The sequence below is a fragment of the Muscardinus avellanarius genome (assembly GCF_963383645.1).
Source record: "Muscardinus avellanarius genome assembly, chromosome: 11".
NCBI lineage: Eukaryota > Metazoa > Chordata > Mammalia > Rodentia > Gliridae > Muscardinus > Muscardinus avellanarius.
In genome coordinates, this window is record NC_137797.1 from 87946549 (window position 1) to 87963106 (window position 16558).

General features: G+C 34.7%; 1 protein-coding gene across 1 annotated transcript in view; it reads left to right on the forward strand.

The window, feature by feature from the left end:
- Positions 1 to 577: 577 nt before the first annotated feature.
- ERGIC2 (ERGIC and golgi 2) overlaps positions 578 to 16558 on the forward strand; it is a gene marked incomplete at its 5' end in the record, with an annotated part of 34020 nt that continues 18039 nt past the window's right edge. Inside the window, 5 exons of the mRNA XM_080705185.1 lie at positions 578 to 683; positions 2215 to 2323; positions 4735 to 4781; positions 6743 to 6813; positions 8976 to 9016. Coding sequence (XP_080561311.1) covers positions 578 to 683; positions 2215 to 2323; positions 4735 to 4781; positions 6743 to 6813; positions 8976 to 9016 — 374 coding nt within the window. The remainder of the gene's footprint in view (positions 684 to 2214; positions 2324 to 4734; positions 4782 to 6742; positions 6814 to 8975; positions 9017 to 16558) is intronic.

The following is a 16558-nucleotide window of genomic DNA, read 5'->3' on the forward strand; positions in this document are numbered from 1 at the left end:
TTAAGCCAGTGAGGCTGGCTTCGATCCTGCGTGATCCTCCGGTCTCCGCCTCCCAAGCGCGGGGATTACAGGTGTGCGCCACCACGCCTGGCTAATCTTTTCTTAATATATGAGAAGTATCCTCGTAATCAAATTTTTGTTCATAACCTAGATTCTTCCCTTAGTATACATTTCTAAAGAGGAATTCACTTAATTAAAAGGGGAGTGGTACTTACATTCTTGTTAGTAATATATGAATATGTCTCATTTCAGCTGTGCATTTTTTATTAAAAAGTTACTTTTATGTTTAAATATAATATAGTTGAATCGTTTTTTACTTTTTGTACTAATTATATTTGTGTATGTAAATTGCCTTTCATTAGTAGTTTTTGACAGGTAGGAAATGAGAAAAGGAGTGCTGTGAATATATTTTTCCCCTTTTTTAAAGAGGGATGAGAATGTTAAGTTCTAAGGACATTTGTCAGATATTTTAAAATAAAAGACACCTTTTATCTTTTTAGAGGATTACCCAAGTCATTAATTAATTAATTTATTTATTAGCATGACTATATGAAGGAAGTGGAAGGTTTTCCTGAAGATGAGGCGACTGAATCGGAAAAAAACCTTGAATTTGGTGAAAGAATTGGACGCCTTTCCGAAGGTTCCTGACAGCTATGTAGAGACTTCAGCCATTGGGGGAACAGGTGAGTTTTAATTCAAATTTCCTCACTAAGCCCAGTGTGGTGGCACATGTCTATAATCCCAGTACTTGGGAAACTGAGACAGGAGGATTGCAGATTGGGGGCCAGCCTTAGCAACTCAGTGAAACCCTGTTTAAAAAATAAGAAATAAGAACGGCTAAGGGTGTAGCTCAGAGGGAGAAAGCCCCTGGGTTCAACAGTGACTTGGGCAGTAACTATAATTGTGTAATTGGCCTGTCTGTCCACAAGCCACTGTCTTTGCCCTGGCTTTATTCTTATTTACATACTCTATAGCATCCAGCCCAGTTTTACCTGTGCATTTAACGGTGTTTATTAAGATTTGAATGAACAAATGAATGCAGCTGCATTTTTGCTCTTCAGTTATGTATAATTACATAAAATTTTTAAATATATAAATGGAATTGAAGTTGGAAGAAGTTATATATTCATTCCTATTTGATTAAGAGTAAATCAGTATAAATATTTGTAAAAGACACTCTTACGTTTCACATTACTGTTTGAGAGGCAGCAGGAGGTGATGGTTAGTTAGGAGCTTCGACTTTAGATCCAGACTTGAGATTGTCTGGATTCAGAGCCCACCCCTGCCCTTTACTCTGCAGAAGTTACACAGATTTGTTTGTGCCTTAGTTTCTTCTTCTGTGAACAAGTGTTTTTTAGAGTTAATGTATTAATTAAATAATATATATAAAATGCTTAGAGAAGTGCCTGGAACAAGATAGAAGTATTTGTTAAGTAAAATAAGTAAGTAATGAAATGTATAAGAAAAATACATTACTATAACAATATTTACTATTATTTCTAACCTATGAAGAGCTGATAAAATAATAGTTCACATAAGATTGACATTTTATTGGATAGAGTGTGTCATTTCTAATCCCTCCTGATTACGTTTTGTTAATGAAAGTTGGGCAAGTTCTTATTGCACAATATACGTTTTTCCCTTTTGGACTTTTGCTCAGTTTGTAAATGAGGTGATGTAGTTAGAAGACTGCAAGCATATATATATATATATATTTTTTTTTTTTTAGAAATTTGATGTTATTTGGGTTTCTGGCACACAGATCATTCTAGCTTCTCAGGATCTAAGAAATTAGACTGATTTTTTTGTCTTTAAGTCTGACAATCATGGGTGCATTTGTTAATAACATGGGAAATATTTTCAAAATTGTCCCTTAAACATGCTTATTTTCATCATTTACATATCTGTGACATTGCTGTATGTAACAAAATGGAGATTTATGCCTTGTAAAATTTTAGGAAATTTATTTAGCGAGAGATACCTTTAAAATAGATGAGATAAATTTTTCTTAATATGCATATGGTTATGTTCATATTTGTACATATTAAATTTTCATTTAGAACTTAATTTTAAAAATCTTTAATACAGTTTGAAGAAAAAACATTTATTCAAATCACAGTTATATTAGATATTTTTTGCTAATTTATCTCACTTGAAAATAGTTTATCTTTTATTATTTTAATTGATTTTTGTTATTGTTGTTGCATTTCTTAGTTTCTCTAATAGCATTTACCACTATGGCTTTATTAACAATAATGGAATTCTCAGTATATCAAGATACATGGATGAAGTATGAATATGAAGTAGACAAGGATTTTTCTAGGTAAGTATTTTTTTCTTCTTGAAATACCTCAGATTCAAGTTATTCTTAAGATAACTTAATTATTTTTAAGATAACTTAATTCAAGTTATGTTTAAAATAACTCAGATTCAAGGTTTTTTTTTTTTTTTAATGTCCTGGGGATGGAATCCAGGGGTATTCGACTCTCAAGCTGCACCCCCAACCCTATTTTTTATTCTTTATTTTGAAACAGGGTCTCACTGAGTCGCAGAGGGCCTCACTAAGTAGCTGAGGCTGTCCACAAACCACGTTCCTCCTGTCTTAGCCTTCCTAATGCTGGGATTACAAGTGTGCACCACCACGCCCAGCTAAACATTTTGATTCATTTAAATAGAGGTTAAATTCTGAAACAGAGGTTCTCTGATTTAGTATGTACTTGTATGAACACATTTTTTCTTAGCTGTGGGTATGGTGGGATTTGTTTTGAAATTGTTTACACTTTAGGCTTTGAAATATCTCACCGATCTGTGAGCTGGAAAATAAATGGTCTAACGATAAATTTTATATACTTATATCCTCAATTTCTATAAATTATATCTAAGTTAAAGCTTGATACAGCTTCACTTTTAAACCTTTGAAAATAAAAGTACTTTAATTAGAAGGTAAATAGGTAAATTATACTTTACAGTTATTCATTGTTTTATTTGGATTTTTAAATAGATTACATATTAACAATAACAGGTTTATAATATTAGGATTATGCTAGACAGGGGGATGCAGTCCTCAGTTTAAATTCCAACTTAGCCAACCATAAGGAAGTTACTAAATCTGTACCCATCTGTGTTATGATTTCCTAGTCCGTAAAATAGAAAAAATCGTTATTTTACCTTTCTCATGCAGTTCATGAGAATGAAATATGACAACAAATGTAAACTGTTGTGTAGTTTGGGCAAATTAGACAGCTGACTTCTTTAGGGCCTCAGTTTCCCCATCTATAACAAGCATTATTCTAGATGCCAGTAGTTCCCAAGGAATTTGTTGCTCTTTTTATTTCATCTGTTTTTAGCCCTGATTTTTTTCCAAGTGTAGTCTTTGGTAGTTCACTATATAAGTGCAGTGGGGGCACCTGGATTTCTGTCTACTTGACCTCCTCCTATGCCATTTCCTAAGCCTAAACCCCAGGGTTATTTTGAGCATAAATTGAATGCTATATAACTTAAAGATATAACAAAGCTCTAAAACTAAGTTCCTAGTGAAATCAGAGGAAAAATTTAAATTGCTGTAATAAAAATTTTGTTGAGAAACAGGATTGAATTAGATGATTTCATTCTGCTACTTATAATAAACAACTCTGATATTTGAAAATAAATTTTATTTGAACTAATCATTGGGAACTAAAGTGTCAAGTTGAATCTTTCTTTTTCTTGTTCTTTCTTTTTTTTTCCTTTTTTTTTTTTTTAAAGGTACTAGGGATTGAACTCAGTGGCATTCTACCTCTGAGCTACACCTGCAGCCCTATATTTAATTTTTAATTTTGAAACAGTCTCACTAAGTTGCTGAGAGCCTCACCAAGTTGCTGAGGCTGGAATCAAAGCTCCTATCTCAGTCTCTGAAGTACTGGGATTATAGGTGTGTTCCACTATGCCCAGCAGTTGGCAGAACCTTTTTAAAAGCTCATAAGCATCAAGTGGTTTTTTTGTTTTGGTTTTTTTTTGGTGGTACTGGGGTTCCTGGAAGCCCTTCTACCTCCGGGCTACACTTCCAGACCTATTTTTACATTTTCATTTTGGAAACAGGGTCTCCTAAGCCAGCGCGCGCGGCTGGCTTCGAACCTGCGCGATCCTCCTGTCTCCGCCTCCCAAGCGCGGGGATTACAAGTGTGTGCCACCATGCCTGGCCAAATTTTTTTTTTGTCACACAGATATGGCTTCTAATATGGAACTTTAATGGTTATATAATTTTATGCCAGGCATTTACACTACCCCAAACACTGGTTGTTTATTTGAAAAGTGGAAGCCATTCACCTTATAGCTCTGTGATATAGAACAAGGAAGATAATATTCGTAGGGCATCCAGAATAATGTATGGTATTTATGATGGAGGAAAAGAGCTTATAATTTCTTATTCTTGACTTTGAAAATTTTATACTCTAAAGGAATATTTTATCTAAAGTTAGGGAATTAAGACTTATTTCTGGATTGCTTAGCTATTGACTATAGAGTGGCCATTATCAAATTAAAGAATACTGTGTTAAAAACTTATGGTACCAGAAAGGTTTCTGGATTAATTAAAATACACTCTTACCTTTAAAGTGTCCTTGTTTTGACAATAAGAAATGCAATCTAAGTTCTCACTGACATATTTTATTCTGTTTCAAGTCCTAGGTTGATCAGTTGATTTTTCTCATGTTTCACTGATTGATAGGTACTAATGTTTGTTGTTTTGTATTTCAGCAAATTGAGAATCAACATAGATATTACTGTTGCTATGAAGTGTCAATGTAAGTACACCTTACCTTGATGGATTTCTGAGTGGTTTATGATTCAAACAGTTGCCAACAAAAATCCAAAGCCACTGATTGTATATTAACTTTATAATATTTAGAAAAATTATGGTGGTATTATCTAAAATAATCAAATTGTAATAATGTAAGTTGTTTTACCTTAGTTTATATTAATTAAATTTTTCTACAAAGAAAGTGATTTAGGCTGAGTGTGGTGGCGCACGCTCGTAATCCCAGTAATTGGGAGGCTGAGACAGGAGGATCCTGGTTTTGCAGCCAGCCTCAGGTTGAGAGAGAGAGAGAGAGAGGGAAAGGGAGAGGGAGAGGGAGAGGGAGAGGGAAAGGGAGATTTAATTTTTACATAGTATAATCAAAAGAAGGAAAAATTAGAGGGAAGTTTTGTCTGTGAGAGCTCTAGGTTAGTAGGTTAGGTATATTCTTTCTTTCTTGTTTTGGAGTACTAGATATTATACCCACATTCCACAAACATATCCTGTTTCACTGTTTGAGTTTGCCACACTTTGCTGTATTTTTACTCTTGCATTTTAGAATACAGATCCAATTCTTTTAAATGAACCGATTATTTTAAAGTTATCCTTTTCTGTTTCCTTTACCTGCTTCGCTTGGTTATATTTGTAGAATTAGAAAAATGCTACTATGTTGGATAGATAATATTTGAATCAGTATTAGGAAAATGAGATTAGAAGTCTTTCAAGTTGCCGGGCGTGGTGGCGCATGCTTGTAATCCCTGTGCTTGGGAGGCAGAGGCAGGAGGATCGAGGCCAGCCGCGCTGGCTTAAGAGACCCTGTTTCAAAACTACAGAAAATAGGTCTGGGAGTGTAGCCCAGAGGTAGAAGGGCTTCCAGGGACCCCAGTACCACCAAAAAAAAAAAAAAAGTCGTCTTTCAAGTTACTACTTGGAAAGTAGAGATGAAGAACTCATTAGTTGAGATAATACTTTTTAGTGTTACCCAGTTGAAGAGATTAATTTCTGGGAGATTTCTTCTCAGAGCCTTAAGTCTCTTTTCATATTCTATTTATTTTTCCTTATGTTAGTGGTTTTAATAGATAGGGAACCAGGTGTTGATGCATATGCCTATAATTCCAATATTTGAAAGGCTGAAGCCAGGCGTGGTGGCGCACGCTTGTAATCCCCACGCTTGGGAGGCTGAGACAGGAGGATCGCACAGGTTCAAAGCCAGCCTCAGCTACTTAGTGAGGCTCTCAGCAACTTAGTGAGACCCTGTTTCCAAATAAAGTATAAAATAGGTCTTGGAGTGTAGCCTGGAGGTAGAAAGCCCCTGGGTTCCACCCTCAGCACCCCCCCCCCCCAAAAGAAAGGCAGAGACGAGTATCTCTCGGTTGAGGGCAGTGTGCTGTAACTTAGCAACTACTTATCTCAAAATAAAATTATGATAAAAAGGGCTGGGGATATAGCTCAGTGGCAGAACATCCCTGCTTTCAGCCTCCACTGCCACAAAAAAGTAAAAGAGAGAGGCACTTTATATCTCAATTTTGAGTTGGTGTTAGTAGTGAGTATATCATATTTCGCCTTATTTTAAACTTGAATACCACTAAAATTGTAACCTTTTCAAAATAAAATTTTCTATTACATTTTAAAGCATCATTGGTAGCTTTGAAGTAAGATTCCTTTTAATTCCTAAAAATAATTCTTGTGATTAGGTTGTCAATGTTTGTAAAGCTTTTTAATTCAATTAACTTTATGCTTTTTGCTATGAAGTTTTGTGTCATGTATTTTTCTGCAGAAGAAATGAAAAGGTATTAGTAAAGGTTGAAAAGATCCACTGAAGCTGAATAGTGCTAATGTTTTAGCTTTTGAACAAATAAATAGTATATTAAAGTTCATGATTTTTCTGTTAGTCCTTTTAATTTGTTTATATCAGATACTTTGGCTCTGAGCATAAAAGGTAAAAACTTCTAATCTATTTTAATGCAGATGTTGGAGCAGATGTATTGGATTTAGCAGAAACAATGGTGGCATCTGCAGATGGTCTAGTTTATGAACCAGTAAGTTTTACTCATGAGGTTTTGAAATGTAAGCTCTGAGGAGTTGTACCCTTCAAACCAGTTTTGATATTTTGTTTCCTCTGAGTTTTTTATATATTATTTTTCTAATACCTAGAATATACAGAGAACTCAAGAAACTCAGCATTAAGAAAACAAATAACCCAATCAAAAAATGGGCAAGTGAACTAGACACTTCACGAAAGAAGAAATTCAAGTGGCCAATACACTATTTTTCTTTTTTCAAAAGTAATCCATATTTCTTGCACAAAATTTTAGCAGAGGGCAGGGGAGAAAAGTATGCCTAATATCAAAGACTTACTGTTACCATCGTTAACCTTTTAGGTAAACCTCTAAAATCTTTTTATATATAATCTCATTCTTCTTTTGTATGTCTTGTTAATGTTAATAATTTTTTTATATCTGTTCTCTTAATTGCCATAGTGTTGAAATTTTCAACATTTACTCTAATGTTTGGAAACTTTTCTTTTTCTACTTATACCAAATTTAAGTGCTTAAAAATATTTGAGCCGTTTCTCTTAAAATCAAGAACGAAGCAGTAGCTAACAGGTGGGATTCGTAGGCATTTACTGCTTTATCCCTCATTTGCACCACACAAACATTATGAAATGTGGACCCTTCTGTTAGCTTCAGAAGTACAAGTTTTGCATAACCTAATTGATTATTAGAACACTCTTCCACATTACGCTGGCATGGACAGGGATAACAAGGCCAAGCAGAACCAGCCCTAATGAAGCTTGAGAATAAGCATGCAGCACCCAGCTACTTTTAGTTGCCGACTGCCAGTTGGCTTTGTGGTCCTTATGTTTATAAATGCATTCTTGAATTCTTTTATCATTGGCAGCAGTGAACCCTTTTTTCAGAAAAATTGCAAAAAAAAGGATGACTAAAAGTGGTAGAAGAGTAATAATCACTGTGAGGTTGAAGGGAGACCAAGGAAGCCGTTGGCCAATTTTGATTGACAAATTTTAGATTTTTATACCAACAAAATATATGTGTATCTTTGATATGTACCCTTTTAAATAGTTATATAAATTTCTATTTAGAAAAAGTAGTTTTGTTATTGTAAACTCTTGACTCCTGACCTCTGTTTTTCCACTGACAGAATTGATTTTATCCTGGTTTTTGTATAAAATTAGGTATTTTACAGTTTAGCTATTATTTATTGAGCTATTATCTGGAAATTTAGATCTAGATAATTATAATTAAATACTTGCATTACTATTAGATGTTTGCATTACATTTAATACTGTTTTAAGAATTCAACTTTACCAATGATTCGTGGATTTTCATTTCTACCATTCATTTCTTTGTTTATCATTTGTGGCAGGACTTTGGAGATTTGTATTTTGGCAAAAATGTGTGGGTTTTACAGGATCTAGTGTGACTTGCTGTCAGTCACAGGGTAGGGAAACCATTATTCATCCTGCAAATGCAGGTTTGTGTCAGGATAGGATTCTTGCTTGCTTCTTAGCAAGAATATAGGCTTTGAGCCAGGCGTGGTGGCGCACACTTGTAATCTCTGCGCTTGGGAGACAGGAGGCTCGCGCAGATTCGAAGTCAGCCTTGTTGGCTTAAGAGACCCTGTTTCCAAATTAAAAAAAAATATATTTATATATCTATCTATATCTATCTATCTATCTATCTATCTATCTATCTATCTATCATCTATCTATCTATCTATCTATTAGGTCTGGGAGTGTAGCCCAGAGGTAGAAGGGTTTCCAGGAACCCTAGTACCACCAAAAAAAAAAAAAAAAAAAAAAGAATATAGGCTTTGAATACTTATGTGTTACACTCAAGATTTCTCTCTCAGTAATTGTGAATTTTCATGCTAGCATTATTTACATGATTTTCAACCTTAAAATGCCATTTTGTACATATGCTATATTGCCAGCTGCATCCATGAACAAATAGGTATAACTGTAACAGGAAAATAATTTGTGTTTTGTAAAAGTACGCTATTTTGAAATATAAGCACATTAAAATTTATAGTTTGGTTTACAGAAGATTAAATGTAAATCATAATTACTTGTTTTCAGTAACAGTGAACATTTATGTTTCTTTCTCAATGAAATTTTTAAAAATTATGGTGTAAAAGCAATAGTAGACAATGTTAGTGATTATGTTTTATTTTATTTCAGGCAGTATTTGATCTTTCACCCCAGCAAAAAGAGTGGCAGAGGTAATAAGTAAACAAAGTATTATCATCCATAGAAATCTAGATCATGTCTTAGATATTACAAACTTCTTTTAGATTATACTTCTCTGGATAAATTATTACCAGAATTTAGTATATAATATAATCCTTACTTATAATTTCAAAAACTTAGAAGAGTTAAGCCAGGCGTGGTGGCACATGCTTTTAATCCTCGTGCTTGGGAGCCTGAGACAGGAGGATCACACAGGTTCGAAGCCAGCCTCAGCTACTTAGTGAGGCTCTCAGCAACTTAGTGAGACCCTGTTTCCAAATAAAATATTAAAAAAATAGGTCTGGGAGTATAGCCCGGAGGGAGAAAGCCTCTGGGTTCCACCCCCAAGTACCACCAAAAAAAAAAAAAAAAAACTTAGAAGAGTCATGCATCTTTAGTATATTTTGACATAAACATTAGCTTTTAAAATTTTATTAACTGTTTAAAAAGTTTTAAATGGAAAAATAACATATGAACATGATTTAAAATTGAATTTGAATAAAAATGATAGAAAAATTAGAAGCCTCTTCATTCTATAAACTTTTTTTTTTTTTTTTGGTACTAGGGATGGAACCCAGGGCCTTTTTATCTCTAAGCTAAACTCCCAGACCTATTTTATATTTTATTTGGAAACAGAGTCTCACTAAGTTGATGAGAGCCTCACTAAGTAGCTGAGGCTGGCTTCGAACCTGTGTGATCCTCCTGTCTTAGCCTCCCAAGTACTGGGGTTAGAAGCATGCGCCACAATGCCTGGCCTCATTCTGTAAACTGGAATCACTAACTAGTGAGATTTCTTGTGTGGCTTTCCAGAAAGTTTCTTTGGATGTACAATTTTTTCTGTTTACAAATACATTTATGTTTATTTTTCCTAATGCAGTTGGTATCATTTTGCACATTTATTCTGTAGCTTGCTTTATTCCACCTAATATATTTTGGGCATTTTATTTATTTATTTGCTTGTTTGTTTATTTAATTATTTATTTATTTATTGGTGGTACTGGGGTTGAATCTAGAGGTTTTTCTACCTCTGGGCTGTACTCCCAGACCTATTTTATATTTTATTTGGAAACAGGATTTCACTAAGTTGCTGAGGGCCTCACTAAGTACTTGAGGCTGGCTTTGAACCTGTGTGATCCTCCTGTCTCAGCCTCCCAAGCGTTGGGATTACAAACGTGCGCTACCACGCCCGGCTTATTTTGGACATTTTAATATATAGCCTATTTATCTCACTTAGCATATTTTGGACAGTTTTTATTTAATTGGACCCTTATTGTTGGACATTTGATTGCCACATTTTCACTACCAAAAACAATGCTCAGGGTAACATTCTTGAAGCAAATTATTTGTGTACATGTACGTGTATGTGGAAAATTTCTAAAAATAGAATTTCTCAGTAATTATTTAACATTTTGATAGATGATGCCACATATCCTCCCCAAATACTGGTTTATTTATACTTCAAATTTGTGTGCTAGTGCTTGTCTGTATATCCTCATCAACAGTGCAACTTAATGAGACTTTGTTTTAAAACAAAAAAGGAGAGCTGGGCATGGTGGTGCATGCTTGTAATCCCAGCATTTGGGAGGCTGAGATAGGAGGATCCGGGTTCGCAGCCAGCCTCAGCTACTTAGTGAGACTCTGTTACAAAATAAAGAATAACAAATTGGGCTTGGGTCTTAGCTCAGAGGTAGAATACCTTTGGTTCCATTTCTAGTACTGCAAATAAATAAATAAATAAATAAATAAAAATTTTAAAAGGGGCTATATTTTAAAGGTAGAATGACTCTGGGTTCAATATCAACTACCAAAATAAAAATAAAAGATGTTTTTTCTCAGTTTGATGGATGAAAATTGGTATTCTATTTGCCTTAATTAGCATTTTCCTCTGAATCAATTGAATATCTATGTTTTTTTCTCACTGATAATTTTTTTTCTCTTTGTTAAACATACTCTTATTGGTACATTGTATTCACAAATAATGAATTTCAAAGTGATAGGACATACATGCACACAGCACTTAGTTTGTGAAACTATTTGGTCATAGTATATGCCCATTTTGCTTAGTGGATATTTAAGAACCTTTTTCAGCCAGACGTGCTGGCGTCCGCTTGTCATCCCAGCATTTTGGAGGCTGAGACCAGAGGATCGCAGTCAGCCTCAGTTACTTAATGAGGCACTCTACAACTTAGTGAGACCCTGTTTGAAAATAAAGAATAAAAAATAGGGCAGGGGGTTTAGCTTGGGGGTCGAATACCACCGGGTTCCATTCCCAGACCCAGAAAAAAAAATGTTTTTCATATTCAAGAAATTATTCTTTTGTTATAAATGCATCCCATGCCACCATATATTTATTTTTTTTATAGTTTTAGTTCCCGGGCTGAATCTTTCACTTAAAAAGGTGTTAATAACCAGGCATGGTGATGAACGCTTGTAATCACAGCATTTGGGAGGCTGAGACAGGAAGATATCAGTTCACAGACAGCCTCAGCTACTTAGGCCCTGTGCAACTCAGTGAGATGCTGTTTCAAATTAAGGAATAAAAAATAGGACTGGGGTGTAGCTCGGAGGTAGAATGTCCTTGGGTTCCATTCTCAGTACTATATAACACACAACAAAAGGTGTTAATAAAGTTTGAGAGTTATTACAAATTTTTTTTAGCTTTTTTTTTTTTACTTCCTAAGTTTATTTCAAAAGTTTTTAATTTCCAATTTCATCATTTGGGGAATTTTATTGTGAAAGTTGAAAATGAATGTAAGTGAACAAAAGCAATGAATACTAGATGTCTCTGAATTTCTAGTGCTTTTAGTAAAAAGCATTTAGAGATAAAATGCTTGCTGTACTTTGATCACAAATATTAAAGTGAAATATTTCTTTTTATCTGGAATTTTATTCCGTTTCAAAGTAGTAAAGTGGGAAGAAAGATTATGTAATTAGTAAGATGGTAAAGATTTTCCATGATAGCTAAATTTTATATACCTTCATATATGGAATATAAGTTTCATTAATTGATATATACTAAACAGAAATTACTTTCTGTCTCTTGAAAACACATAAATGCTTGCATGCACATGCTTAGAATCTTTAACCACTGCCTGGAATTAAAAGTTGAATTCTGAAAATACAAGATATATAAAAATTTGAAGCTTTCAATTTCTACTAGGCTTGAATCCAAAGATTTTAAATGTTTTATGTGTGTATCTTAATATTGGATCTGGCTTCTTAAAACTTCTTAGATTATCCTCTTTTTATTCTAAACAAATATTCCTTAGTTGCTCTGGAATGACTTGGAGATCTCCAAGGCCTTATATCTTCCTGAAAAATGTATATTATCCATATGTTCTTTATGTTTAGAATTTGCTAAAAAATTTAAGTTTTTTTAGTGTTCTACTTTTAAAAAATTTACAATCTCAGTTAATCTTTCTGCAGTAGAAAAATTCAAACCATGGACACAGTTTTTCTAAATTTCTGCTTTTTATGTTTAGATTTAGGATTTATTTCAAACTAAGTTTACAGTGTAAATGTGGCTTATTTGATTTTTTTCATGGTACTAGGGATTGAACACTTGGTATTCTACCGCTCAGATATACCCTTGGCCCTACTTTTATTTTTTATTTTTGAAATATGCTCCCACTAAGTTGCTGAAGGCCTTGTTAAGTTGCTGAGGCTGGTCTTGAACCTGTGATCCTTCTTTCTTAGCCTCCCAAGGCATGTGCCTTATAGGCATGTGGCATCATACCCTACATAACTGTTTTTTTTTTTTTTCTTGCAGTACTGGGGATGGAACTGAGGGGCATTCACCTAGTTTTCATTCTTTATTTTTTAATTTTTTAATTTTTTAAATTTTTTATTGAACATAAATGGTATGTATTTAAACTATACTTGCTGCCCGCTCCCACCTCCCGCCCCTGTTTTCCCTTCCCCCCTCCCAACAATGATTGTCCCGGGTAACCATGCCATATTCATAATTTTACACATATTCGGATGTGGACCCTCATTAATCAAGTTCAGCCTTCCTCCGCTATCTTTTCATTCTAGCTTTGCTAGTATTTTCCCTCCATTATCTGGAGTACCACTGGTATCCTTTGTGTTTCCTAGTTTGGGCATATTAGAGGAAACATTATGTACCTTCTCCTTCTGTGCTTGGCTGGTCTCACTTAACATAATGTTCTCCAGGGCTTTCCATCTTCTTGCAAATGGTATGATTTTGTTCTTTATGGCTGAGTAGAATTCCATTGTGTGTATTTCCCAGAGTTTTGCAATCCATTCATCTGTTGATGGGGACCTGGGTTGGTTCCATATTTTGGCTATTACGAATTGTGCTGCTATGAACATAGGTATGCATATGTTGTTATAGTTCTCTGGATTCAACCGTTTTGGAAAAATACCCAGGAGTGGTATAGCTGGATCGTTTGGTGGATCTATTCCTAGCTTTCTTAGGAATCTCCACACAGATCTCCATAGTGGCTGAACTAGTTTGCACTCCCACCAACAGTGTAAGAGAGTTCCTTTTTCCCCACATCCTCGCCAGCATTTGTTGTTATTTGATTTCTTTATGCTTGCCACTCTGACTGGGGTTAGATGGAATCTCGGTGTAGTTTTGATTTGCATCTCCCTGATGGCCAGTGATGAAGAACATCTTTTCATGTATCTATTGGCCCTTTGTATCTCTTCTTTTGTGAAGTGTCAATTTAGTTCATTTGCCCATTTCTTGATTGGGTTGTTTGTTTTGCTAGTGTAGAGTCTTTTGAGCTCTTTGTATATTCTTGATATTAGTCCCCTATCAGAGTGGTGGCTGGTAAAGATCTTCTCCCATTCTGTAGGCTTCCTCTTTAAGTTATTGATGGTTTCCTTTGATGAGAAGAAACTTTTAAGTTTGATGCTATCCCACTTGTTAATTCTTGCTTTAATTTCCTGAGCTTTGGAGGTTTTGTTGAGAAAGTTACTGCCTGTGCCAATATTTTGTAGTGTTGAACCTATGCTTTCCTCTACCAACTTCACAGTCTCAGGTCTAATTTCTAAGTCTTTGATCCATCTTGAGTTGATTCCTGTGTTTGGTGAGATATAGGGGTTTAGATTCATCTTTTTACAAATGGATAGCCAGTTCTCCCAACACCACTTGTTGAAAAGGCTGTCTTTTCTCCAGCGTATGTGTTTGGCCCCTTTGTCAAAGATTAATTGACTTAAGATGTGTGGGTTTGTTTCTGTATCTTCCATTCTAATCCACTGGTCAGTATATCTGTTATTGTGCCAGTACCATGCTGTTTTTACTACTATTGCTCTATAGTATAATTTGAAGTCTGGGATTGTGCTGCCTCCTGCATGTTTTTTATTGCTGAGAATTGCTTTGGCTATTCTGGGTCTTTTCTCTCTCCATATAAAGTTCATGATTGATTTTTCTAGGTCTCTGAAGAATGTCGCTGGTATTTTAATGGGAATTGCATTGAATCTATAGATTAGTTTTGGTAGAATGGCCATTTTGATGATATTTATTCTGCTTATCCATGAGCACAGGAGATCTTTCCATCTTCCAAGGTCTTCTTTAATTTCTTTCTTCAATGGTTTATAGTTTTTGTTGTAGAGGTCTTTGACATCTTGGGTTAGGTTTATTCCTAGATATTTTATTGGTTTTGAGGTTATAGTGAATGGAATTGGTTTTTTGTTGTTGTTTGTTTGTTTGTTTCTTTCATCATGGATTCATTGTTGGCATAAAGAAAAGCCATTGATTTCTTTAGGTTGATTTTGTATCCTGCGACTTTGCTGAATTTGTCAATCAGCTCCAGAAGTTTTTTGGTTGAGTTCTTTGGGTCTTCCAGATAAAGGATCATGTCATCTGCGAATAAGGATAATTTTAATTCTTCTCTTCCTATGTGAATTCCTTTGATTTCCTTCTCTTGTCTTATTGCTGCAGCAAGAGTCTCAAGGACTATATTGAAAAGAAGTGGTGATAGTGGGCATCCTTGTCTTGTTCCTGACTTTAGAGGAAATTCTTGCAGTTTTTCCCCATTCAATATAATGTTGGCTTTGGGTTTACAGTATATTGCCTTAATGATGTTGAAGTACATTCCTTCTATCCCAATTTTCTGCAGTGTTTTTAACATAAATGGGTGTTGGATTTTGTCGAATGCTTTTTCAGCATCTATTGCTATGACGATGTGGTTTTTGTTCTTGGTTCTATTTATGTGGTGAATAACATGTATTGATTTGCGTATGTTGAACCAGCCTTATTTTTCTGGGATGAAACCGACTTGGTCATGGTGTATTATTCTTTTGATATAGTTTTGAATGCGTATAGCTAGTATTTTGTTTAGAATTTTTGCATCTATGTTCACTAAGGATATTGGGCTGTAGTTTTCCTTTATTGAAGTATCTTTATTTGGTTTGGGGATTAATGTGATACTGGCCTCATAGAAGGAATTTGGGAGAGTTCCATCTCTTTCAGTTTCCCGGAACAAGTTATGAAGTATTGGTTGTTCACTGAAGGTTTTGTAGAATTCAGCTGGAAACCCATCTGGGCCTGGGCTTTTCTTTGGTGGAAGAATATTTATTTCTGTTTCTATTTCTTTGGTTGCTATTGGTTGGTTTAGGCTTGCTATATCCTCTTGGCTGAGTGTAGGTAGGTTAACTGTGCTTAGAAATCTATCAATTTCTTCCATGTTTTCCAGTCTTATTATTATTTTTTTATTTTTGGTGGTACTGGGGTTCCTGGAAGCCCTTCTACCTCCGGGCTACACTCCCAGACCTAGTTTTACATTTTTATTTGGAAACAGGGTCTCCTAAGCCAGCATACGCGGCTAGCTTCAAACCTGCGCGATCCTCCTGTCTCTGCCTCTCAAGCGCGAGGATTACAAGCGTGTGCCACCATGCCCGGCTCATTCTTTATTTTGAAACAAGGTCTCACTAAATTGCAGAGAGCCTTATTACTTAAGTAGCTAAGCCTGTATGCAAAACCCACTCCAATCTTCCTGTCTTCTAAGTACTGGGATTACAAGCTGCACCACCACACCCAGCCCAGCATGACTTTTATTTTAATTAGGCCTATTTTATTAGTGTTCTAGATGGATGTTGCATATGTATTTCATCTATTTGCATTTCTAGGAATTTTTTTTATCATTTGGTGGTATGTGAAGTTTTACCAGGTTTAAGTACCTGTGTTTCTGTATAATTTCTTCTAAGTTCAGACAGACAGAGTGTGTATATGTTTGTGTGTATTAATAGACTTTATTATTTTAGAACAGTTTTAAGTTCATAATTTACATACATTTTTGTTCATTCTTGGCATTATACATTCTTTGAGTTGACAAATGTGTGATAACATGCATCTACTATTGTAGTGCCATAAAGAATAGTTTCACTGCCCTAAAAATTATGTGTTCTATCTATATATCCGTTCCTCCCCTCTGTATATAATTTTTTATATTTGCTGTATTTGGACTTTACTACAGATGACTTGGAATATTATTTAAAAATATAATATTAAAGGAGATAAAACCTAAACCACATTTTTCAAATGTATAATTTGCTTTCTATAATCCTGT